Consider the following 11,607-nt stretch of genomic DNA (forward strand, 5'->3'; position numbering starts at 1 on the left):
AAGTCCATCTAAAGAGAGCGAAATAGTGGTAAAAAACCGCAACTTTGCATTTATCTCCCCATAGACCCAATGAACCTTCATACCAAATTTGGTGAAAGTCCATCTAAAGAGAGCGAAGTAGTGGTAAAAACCGCAAAATGCAAAAGTGAAAATTTTTATGTACCCCTCCTGGACCTAATTAGCCTCCAAAGCAACTTTGAAAAACCAGCCACAACCTGCGAAGTAGTTACATGGACATACAATAGATAGTACTATTATATTTATATAGCTGTGATGATCAAATAGTACAGAAGTAGTTTTACGAGGAAATGAAACACTCTTTGAATTAATAAGACAACCATTGCCACAGTACCAGTTGAAAATGGAATTCATATCCAACTGCAAATTAATACGGTCTTGGTTTGTTTTAAAATTTTAACAGAAAGCTACAGAAGAGCTATTTTCGTACAGATGTTCTTAATTTTGAACTAATAAACCAGGGGAAAGGCTCTTGTCCGTAATTCTTAGAAAGCTCCCGCGGCATCAAATTGCGGAGTGCGTTTTAGTGGTAATGAGTTGCAAAGTTTGAACTATTGGAACCGTAAGTCCAAGCACGCGAACCATGAATTTAGAAAATACCTTGGTGACATTTACAGTCAACTTGGTGCAGAACATTGGAGCACTGAATCACATTTCCATTAAATTAATGTTGCCAAATAGATTAAAAAATAATGGGTCTAAATTAGAGGATTGAGAGATCCCTGAAATATTACGAAAAATATGGCTACGAAATATATTACGCATAATATTAGATCGACCAATCAGATAAGACGAGAAGCAATCAATATATCCACCAGATCCATAATAAAAGGCTTAAGTAACAATATTTCATCATCAATATGTTATAAAAAGCCTTTGTAGTCAAAATAAACCACATCTAATTGGTTTCGAGTAAGGACACTCGCTACTACAAGGAAACCAAATTGTTGATAATAAGCAATCATACTCTTAACATAATAAGTTTTCACAAGTAATATTTTCAACATATTTTGGTGAACAATTTAAAGTAGAAAAAAGTCTATAACGTTTTACATTTATTGCAAGCCATATGAACAGGGGAAATAACAGGTCCCTTCCAAAGCTGGGGAAACAACACGATTTTAATGACAAACTATACAAATAGGGCAAAAATGGGACAAAATATTTCTTTAAAACCAAGAATTACGTAAATGTCACAGCACATTGAACGAGGAGACTTAGAAATAACATTCACAACAATGCTAATTTGTTTAACACTACATCTATAATAACGTTTGCAGGCATATCTATCATACGTGGCATAGCGGTATGTCTGCGGACTTACAACGTTAGAAACCAGGTTTCGATACTCGTGGCGGGCAGAGCACAGAGAGCCCCTTATGTAGCTTTGTGTTTAACTAGAAGCAAAAATACTCCCTCTATTTTTCTTTGGGTTATTTATGGAACAAGTGTTTTTCTTCCAGATAATCAAATCTTTCGGCTAGTGTCTCCTTAGGAAGGCACGCCCCATAGTTTGAAAACCGTTGAACTAAATTATCAAATGAAAACATTCATGAACTTATACAAAATAACACTATTAGAACATTATACCTAAACGATAAAATTTAGAAAGTAGGGGTTTATATTTAAATGTTTGTAACCAGACATTTATTGAAACTCTATTATTGAGTGAAAAGCTGTTGAAAATCTTCAAACAAAGTACTTTACGGGCATAAGCTCAATAACTATTAGTATTATAATTAAGTTAACAGTTTAAAAAATAAAATAATGACCATCTGTTCAAGTCACACAGTTCAACTTTATATCCAATAAATTTAGTAACATTGCTTTTTTTTTTAAGAGAGAGATTTAAATGTTTTTGAATTAGAGCAAGGTCACATTAGGCTATTTTTTTGTGTCCACTGCGAGGAATCTAGCGTTGCAGGTCCGTAGATTTACTGCTGTCCCATTTAGAGAGAAGGAAATAGTGTTTTAATATATTTCCATATCAGTAAAAGTCAACAGTTCCCATTACTACAGTATTATTGTATTTTATAATGAATAGTTTCGTATCCGTAGATCGATACAAATATTGTAAGAAACAATTAATAGAAGGTATCAACTATTTTAGTTTTTTAAAACTTTCAAAATGTGCCTCTTATTTTTTTTTTCAAATGCTCATTTCACTTATAATAACGTACACTGAATAAACATTAACATTTTAAAATTTTGATAATTTCAAATCGTCTACAATGATATGTTTAACATACACACAATCTCTTGGCTTTCTCTTATACAAGGCATTCCAAAGATTTCAAGCACAAGGCCCCTCTTATCTAAATATCTATAGCTGAAGAATTTCTGAAAGCATGCTTACCTTGACTAGCTGCCGGTTTTCGTAAAACGTCTTGACAGTGTAAATATATTCGACATCGTTAGTGATTTCTCTAACCTTCATGTACTTACATAGGATCATAAATTATCCCTATATTTGACGAGAAGCTGCACAGTGAGCTAGTTGTGCCTTGTCTGTAGTAGAGATCGAACCCTAAATTTTAGCGTTATAAGCCCCCGTGATTAGTGAGTTTTAAGTCATCCAGGTAAGAATGAGAGACTTACAGAAAGAATTAATGATAAATTCTTGCATGAATTTGCATATATATATAAATAAAAAAACTGTTTCATCAAATTAATTTTTTTTAAAACGGAACAAGCAGTATCTGTAATTTTTAACTTCGTTCCTTTCATTAAATAATTATATAATTTTAGCGTAAACACAACGTTTGAAAGCGTAAACTTTATTTATTTATTTACTTTCAGTTTCTAACGAATAGATGAAAGAAGATTCTAGAAACGGCTAACTCTAATACATAGTGGCATTTCTAGTATTATTATGCTCTCGCATGACTTCTTTTTTTGCCCCCAGTGGCACAGCGGTTTCGATACCCGTGGTGGGCAGAGCACAGATAGTCCATTATGTAGTTTTGAGCTTAATTCCGAACAAACAAACAAACAAACAGACTTCTTTTTCGGCGATAAAAAATCGACTTTTGGTTAGTAAACATCTTTTCCTGGTACGAAATAAAAGTTAATTTCAAGTTTGAATTTAATAGACTATTATAATCACAAGGTAAAATATAGTTAAAATTAAGAATATTTACAGGTTTTGGGGAAATTACTGTGGTTAGGAAAACGAGTAAAATAAATCATTAGAACACCAGTTTTTAAATGTCGTATCAGAAGTTCCCTTTGCGCTATCTCATAAACGTTTCAGAGTCAGGTTGCGAAATTAATGATTGTTTGTTTGTTATGGATTTCGCGCAAATTTAGCAGTGTAAGACTAGAGGGAAGGCAGCTAGTCATCACCACCCGCCGCCAACTTTTGGGCTACTCTTTTACCAACGCATAGTGGGATTGACCGTCACATTATAACGCCCCAACGGCTGAAAGGGCGAGCATGTTTGGTGTGACTGGGATTTCAACCCTAGCCCGCAGATTGCGAGTCGAGCTCCCTATACAAAACACGATACGGCAGGCAGCTACCTATATATAATCTTCACCCAAGCAGACATATAAACTGATGCCATAAGCCTTAAACGAATTCTAAAAACATGGTCGGAAATATCTGAACCAATCTTACTTTTGGTGAAATCTTTATGCACCTCTATATACGGAGACCACGCGCTTGAAGATGAAAATACAAACAATAGTTGTATCTTTCTCCTATATATACATAATACAAACTCGATTTCATCACCCGCGTCTGAGAAATGCTCGATATGCACATTTTTTTTTTGTCGTACCAGTTAATACAAGTTAGTTGAGTGTAGAAGTCCTTGATGATCTATTGCAAAACATGACCCGCAGGAACGTGTTTAGTAGTGCAGAAATAATACTACTAATAATTTTAGAGTGAGTAACAAATAAAAAGTATGGAGTAATTGTTCTAAAACCTGTTATCTAAAAACTGATGTAAGTCTTTTAGTCTGATTGCATCACCCAAAACGTAGGTTGGTACTCTGTGGTATAGAGACCATATAATATTTAGGTTTATAACCTGAGATCATTAAGAATACTCAGTCATACATGGAATATTTACTTACTTCTCCTCATTCACTGGCCAGTTTAACTTAAATTATTGATAGTTTATTTGAGCTAGGTTAAATCTGGTCATTCGCTCTCAGAGAGGCGTTGATCTCAATAAACACTACATTCTATGGTTCAAAAGATGTGGGGTTATTCTCTCCTCGATCCTTTTCCCAAAAACCTCAACATGAAACTATGAATGCATAATTTATTGTAACAAAAGAAATTTACGAAAAAATAAAAGAAAAAACAAACAAATAATTGTAACAGATATTTATCCAATCCAATTATTTTATCAGCATGATTCATCCGTAATTTAACCGTTTCGGAATTATGATTCCTCTTTAGTCAAATTATTTAACAAAGTTTCTTAGAAATGTTTTTAAAGCTATAAGAATAATTAAATATGTAGCATGTTCATGACTTAAACATCCATTAGTGTAGTTGCTGTATCGTTTAGTGCATTAGTGTAACTGACGTAGTTTTTGGATCATTATTATAACTGAGACGTAGATTTTTAGTGCATTAGTGTAATTGATGTGGTTTTCGATGCATTAGTGTAACTGATATAGTTTTTGGTTTATTAATGTAATTAATGTCATTTTGGGTTCATTAGGGTAATTTATGAAGCTTTCTTGTGTCGTATTGATGCTTGTTTTCACATCTTAACTCTAAATGTTTGATATTATTTCATGATTTAAATGGCTTTGGAAAATTGGACACAAAAGATCCTTGAAACAAGACACTATACTAACTCAGTCCGTTAATTAAATATAAAGTCCTTTGAAATATTTAGTTATGTCTGAAGATACCACGTCTTGCATTTCAAAAGATAATTTTAGAAACTCACATATGTTGTTTTCACTCCTTTTTATGTAATGACTTCTGGTGTACTCTCAAACCCCGTGTAAGACCTATTTTTATGTACGGTATAGACCGATCTCTGACTTTTTTTAAATGAAACCTTAAAAGGGTTTCGTAGACTTTCTTATCATCATGAAAATTTAGAAACTGAATGGAGTTACAGAACATTTTATCTGGATGACGAGAAAGATGTAGTGAACTCTGAGCTGTAACTTTAAACCAATAACATAAGCCGTTTTCTAAGCGATGATTACAGTGTTATTTAACCCTTAACCAATGTGCTTACAGTCCGTTTCTTCACACATCTGTTATCTTACTCGACAAGCAGTCCTGCTTATCTATTCTGAAGATCTGCACATTCAGTGTTATTCTTAAAGTTTATATATATATGTGTATCAACCCTATGAATAACTCCTGAAGACATACTTTCCCGCAAAATCAGAAAGAAAAATATCACTGCCCTCAAACATCTCTACTTTTAAAATGAAAAAAAACAAACAAAAACACGAAAATAACATCGAAATCAATTCAATAACATTGATAAGATAAAAAAAGCGTGTCCAAGAGAAATGAAAAATAAGGTCATCAGACTTTGATTAACGTAAATCAGACTTTTACTGTGAACTTATGACTGGATAAAAAGTAAAAAATATAAACACAAAGATGTAGAATTTACACTGATATCTACATAATAAATTTTGGGACTTACTATATGGGAATGCTATAATTTTTACACAAAAACAAATATTACATTTTAGTTTTTTTAATGATTAACCAATCTACTACTATCAGAATTTACAAACATCTTGTATAAAATGTAGAATTATAAAGTAAATTAACTATTGTAATTGAATTTGTTGACTAAAACAATTTTGGTTAATTAAAGTTTTATACCTTCTTGTAAGTTCATCATATCGAAAAATTATTTTATATATACTTTGTTTGCTGAATTTCGCGCAAAGCTACTCGAGGACTATCTGCTCTAGCCATCCCTAAGTTAGAAGTAATAGACTAGAGGGAAGACAGCTAGTTAAACAGTACTCACCACCAACTCTTGGTGTGCCCAATACCAACGCATTGACCGTCACATTATAATGTCCCCATGACTAAAAGGACGCGCATGTTTGGTGCTGGAGTAGTATATAACCACTCTGATAACAGAAGAAGTATACTGTAGTTATACATTGTTATCAATCCAACTTTCAACATTCAGTACTCTTTTTATTAAAAGCGTTCTCGTCTAAACGTGCAAGTTAGAAATGGGAACGCTTTGATTAAACTTCAATAAATGAAGAAATATTTCTAGGTTGTAAAAATTAAGTAACTTAACGCAATATATGCCACACACATTAGGTAAATTCGCAGGCTGATACTATCAACGTCATCTTATTAATGGCAAGAAAACAGGAACAAAAATCCAAATTTACTTAACATCCTATAGTATCTGTTTTTGTTGTTTTTAACAATAAGTTACATTGTTTATTTGTTTGTTTTGAATTTCGCGCAAAGCCACAAGAGGGCTATGTGCGCTAGCCGTCCCTAATTTAGCAGTGTAAGATTAGAGGGAAGGCAGCTAGTCATCACCACCCACCGCCAACTCTTGGGCTACTCTTTTACCAACGAATAGTGGGATTGACCGTCACATTATAACGCACCCGCGGCTGAAAGGGCGAGCATGTTTGGTGGGACGGGGATTCGAACCCGCGACCCGCAGATTGCGAATCGAGCTCCCTAACCATCTGGCCATGCCGGGCCCAAAGTTACATAACATGGTATCTGCACTCTGTCAATCGCGGGGAATTAAACTCGGGATTTTAGCGTTGTAAATCCATAAACTTGGTGCTGACCCGCCAGGAGACTCTATAAAATCAAGATCATGAAACAGTTTTTTTTAAAAACAAACAAAAAACTTTTACGTATTCGAAATGTCATGCCAAGATGGAAAAAAGCTAATAAATTGTAAATAAGTTTTTTGTTAGACAAACAATTTTTGGTGACTGAGCAATAAGTCTGCGGGCTTATACTGCTTAAACTCGGATTTTGATACCCGCGGTGGGCAGAACACCTGTAGCTCATTGTGTAACTTTGCGCACAAAAAGAGAAAAAAAATAAAAATTACGTAGCATGTATGTACTATATATATATATATATATATAAATAAAACCTACACATGCGAAAATGTAAGTTCGCACTGATTTATGATAAGCTGTTTTTATCTTGCAAAATCCCTAGAGTTTCTGTACTTTTATATATAAGCTCTTTCGTGTAAGCAAAGAACTAAATAAAAATAACCTTATGTTAAACCCTGTTTATAGAATAAAATAATCACGCTATGCACTTTTACACAAGTAAAGCACTTATTAAAATATTCCCTTTATATGCTCTATTTTGTATGAGTAGAAACCCTCCTTTTCAAACACATATCTGATCAATAAAACAGAAAAGACAACGCTTTTTTTCCGTGCACAGTCAAATAGAGCTGAAATGTGTGAAGTTGTAGTTAAAGTTTAACTGTTGTTATGAATTTTATCGATCTTATACACATCGTAAATTTCAATTTCCTCATCGCTGCTCTTAACCTTTCAAATCGCTAGCCTGAACTGACCGTCTGGTCGAAAGTACAGGTACTTGTGTACAATGCTGATTAACTACAACGGAAATCTAACTTCTACCAGTAACATTAGAACGATAAACAATAATTTTGAATAAATATTATTTAATACACCCACATTTTAAGTTTCGAACTTTTCGTTACTTTTCGAACTTATTTTATCAGAACTTGTGTTAACGGTCCTATTTCGAAATAAGCTGGCTTCGTTTTATTTACTGTATTTGTTTATACCAGGATTCCATTATGTTATCTTATAGTCCACCCCCACCTCCCATACTGACTTTCTTTGTCAGTTGGAAATATTTCCCTCTTCCTTAGATAGGAACCTGTTTTATTATTTGCTACAATCAACGCACTGTTTTTCACTCGTATTCACGAGAACAACAACATTTGGTGCTCAGTGATAATTCTTGCAAACATAGTTCAAAACGTTTGATTTTAACGAGTTATAGAATTGCCTTCTACAACATTTAACCACAAAATAATGTATGTTTGAGGTTTATAAACACTGTTCTAGAAATGTGAACGTCTTTTGTTTTCCCATTTTTGGAGTCTTTATTGGGTATGTTTTGTTTGTTTGTTGTTAAGCGCAAAGCCACATAATGGGCTATCTACAATGTGTCCATCACAGGTATCGAAACCAAATTTTTAGCGATATAAGCCTTATAACTTGCCGATGAGCTATTGGGAGGCTTTAGATATTAGATATTTTATGGTATACACAGTACTGTTTCATAAATGCTCAAGCTAAAGCTAAATGTTGATTTTATGGTTGTCATCAACGGATTAAACACCATATTTCTTTGTAACCAAGTATCAAGAATAGAAGTAATGCAATCTTACGATTGGTTGTGCGTAAGAAAGAATATCCTACATTAAGGTGATTTCCTGTAGGTCATAAATAATAAATCCTTTTTTATATCGTCTCCTAGGGATTCTAAATACATACAACGAATTAGCGGTTAGGTATCCTGCATCCATCCCTTACGTCACTAAACTTCCACAGATATTCTAAACCCCCTAGATTAAATCCTGGATCCACCATAGACCACTTATTAAGAGTTTGTAAATACACTAAGAAAGACGAAGTATTTTTAAGCCTAGTAATTCAAGAGGTGAAAGCTCAGTTTTTTTTTTTCAGTGATCAGTGATTACCCAAAAATATACTAACTTTTCTATAGATCTTCTGTTATAAACAACCATGTAGAATGAATAGTATAGATCTTCTGTTATAAACAACCATGTAGAATGATGAGTATAGATATAAACAACCATGTAGAATGATGAGTATAGATCTTCTGTTATAAACAACCATGTAGAATGATGAGTATAGATCTTTTGTTATAACCAACCATGTAGAATGATGAGTATAGATCTTCTGTTATAACCAACCATATAGAATGATGAGTATAGATATTTTGTTATAAACATCCATGTAGAATGATGAGTATAGATCTTCTGTTATAAACAACCATGTAGAATGATTAGTATCTTTGAATTACAAAAAAAAAAAAAATCACAGAAGATCAGAATGTTTATTAGGAAAAATATTTTTATTGTGTTTTCTGTTTGGTTGGTTAGTCATAAAAAGGCAGAATTAATTATAAGCTAACAGTCATTATATTTTACAATCAGTTTCAGATTTTTAACGTTAACATCTACTATCATATATATACTTAAACGTATAACTCCATCTGCACTTTCTCTTCACAGCAGTTCATATTTTTGAACATTCTTATACTTGAATAGAGTTGTTTAAACATTTGTTTAACAACAAGTAAAAGCTTGAAATGGTCTATTCTTTCATTGGTGGTGTTTAACAATACGAAGAATTAAATTGTGGCGGAATGCTAAAAGTTCTTCAAATACCTGTAGAATGATAGGTTTATTTTTTGTGAGTGTAAAACACTTAAATATACCATTTCGATATTCTATGCCTCATAGTATAAGAAGTCTAGAAGGATTCTGGCAATAACTTTCCGATAGTTTAATAAAAATCGTTCTTGATTTGGACCTTGTTTTTTAAGACTGCAATATGCACATTATCTCACACAGGATAATCAACACTTACAGTTACAGCCGTTGTATATAGTTTAAAATAATAATTCAATGACATAAGTTAATCACTTAATAAATACCCATATTTCTAATACCTGTTTATTTACTGATACCGAAAATTCTGTCCGTTGTATTTCACGGATAAATGTTTTTGCACTAACACACATAAAAAGATAGTTCGTGTGATACGTAAATACTATTTAGTAGGCCTTGTTAGCTCATATCTAAATGACACTATCTGTATGTAACATTGAGTTTATATCAAGCACCGATTTCCAAGACCATTTACCCAGCCAACACTTACTTTTACTTCAGCATCATCCATTTTGGGTCTTTTAGCGATCATTTCGATCCCACTATCCATAGTGATAAGTCTTCCTCAGAGTTAGATGCGTGATACTTGTATGTCTTGCTTGCGTGTTCTGAGCTCGCTAGCACGTGAGTACATAACCCAGCAAAAGATACGTCCTTGGACGCTTGAGGCAATCCGTTTTTTGTATCGTATAGCTCGAAAACATAGGCAGTTGGTTTGACCCAAGAGATTAGGTGAAACACACGAGTTTGAGTTTAAGAAACTGGGGACATATTTTCGATCTACTGCTTCTTTTGTGGGTCAAAGAACAGAGTGGAATGGTCTGTGTTCATTGGTCATTGCGCTTGTACTTTGAAGCAGTTTACGTTATTAAAACTAAACCTGATGGGATTTTAATCACATGATCGAATGTGTTTAAAATGAAATTTAAAATGATTACGTTTGCAAAATGAATTTTAAACACTCTTACAACATAGGACAATCCAGATCGATGACGACTCAAGATTCATATCCTGTTGGCACAAAAACACGCTCCGTACATTGAGGCCCTATAAAATGGGTGGGTACAATCTTAATATTCAGTCTGACAAGAGTAGTCCGGGAGTTGTCGGTGAGTGCTATTGACTAACTGCCTTCCTTCTAGTCTGTTATTTTAAAATTATAAACTGATATGCGCATGCGTAACGAGAACAACTGTAATGCTTATGATACTTAATTTTTAATGCTTTTGTTTGTTTTGTTTTTGAATTTCGCGCAAAGCTACACGAGGGCTATCTGCGCTAGCCGTCCATAATTTAGCAGTGTAAGACTAGAGGAAAGGCAGCTAATCATCACCACCCACCGCCAACTCTTGGGCTACTCTTTTACCAACGAATAGTGGGATTGACTGTCACATTATAACGTCCCCACGGCTGAAAGGGCGAGCATGTTTAGTGTGACGGGGATTTGAAACCGCGACCCGCTGATTGCGAGTCGAGCGCCCTAACCACCTGGCCATGCCGGGCCGGGATTAATGAACTCCAAGTGTTATCGTTTCCAAAATTAGGGCATCGTCCCTGTGCATTAATAATCTGTTTAAAAACACGACCTGCGCAGGTTTGATAGGAGGCAAATTAAAGCTTGTGAAACGCCCACCATTAAGAATCAACGTAAAATATAGTTATTTTTCAAAACATTTGTTAAAACCCAGATTAAAATTGACTTCAAAATGATGTAACAATTTTCGGTATCCTTTACAGTTTGTTTGTTTGTTTGTAATTAAGCATAAAGCTACACAATAGGCTATTTGTGCTCTGCCCACCCACCGCCAACTCTTGGGCTACTCTTTTACCAACGAATAGTGGGATTGACTGTCACATTATAACGTCCCCACGGCTGAAAGGACCAGCATGTTTAGTGTGACGGGGATTCGAATCCGCGACCCTTAAATTGCGAGTGAAGTGCCCTAACCACCTGGCCATGCCGGGCCAAATATACCTTAGCAGACATTTTGTAGAATAAAATTATATTTATTTACGGTAAAGTTTAGCTCTAACTAACATAAAGAAAAAAACGTACACAAGTTACAGTGTTAATGTATCTCTTTAGTAAATATAGCCGTACTTAATGAAGGCTTAACAAGTGTTAGGTCTAAGACAAGTGGCCTTGCACTATTACAGATTTCGGTGTTGGCGATTAG

General features: G+C 34.1%; 1 protein-coding gene across 4 annotated transcripts in view; it reads right to left on the reverse strand.

The window, feature by feature from the left end:
* Positions 1-10,104, reverse strand: part of LOC106460249 (protein henna-like) — a 29,719-nt gene extending 19,615 nt beyond the window's left edge. The window contains exon 1 of one of the 4 annotated variants that reach the window (XM_013919935.2): positions 9,921-10,104. In XM_013919935.2, coding sequence (XP_013775389.2) covers positions 9,921-9,980 — 60 coding nt within the window. In that variant the 5' untranslated portion in view covers positions 9,981-10,104. Of the gene's footprint in view, positions 1-2,374; positions 2,495-3,637; positions 3,742-9,920 lie in introns of those variants that run through there. The other 3 variants (XM_022386922.1, XM_022386921.1, XM_022386923.1) reach the window with 3 other exon arrangements.
* Between the last annotated feature and the right edge of the window lie 1,503 nt (positions 10,105-11,607).

Source organism: Limulus polyphemus, unplaced genomic scaffold (assembly GCF_000517525.1).
Source record: "Limulus polyphemus unplaced genomic scaffold, Limulus_polyphemus-2.1.2 Scaffold735, whole genome shotgun sequence".
NCBI classification, from domain to species: Eukaryota; Metazoa; Arthropoda; class Merostomata; order Xiphosura; family Limulidae; genus Limulus; species Limulus polyphemus.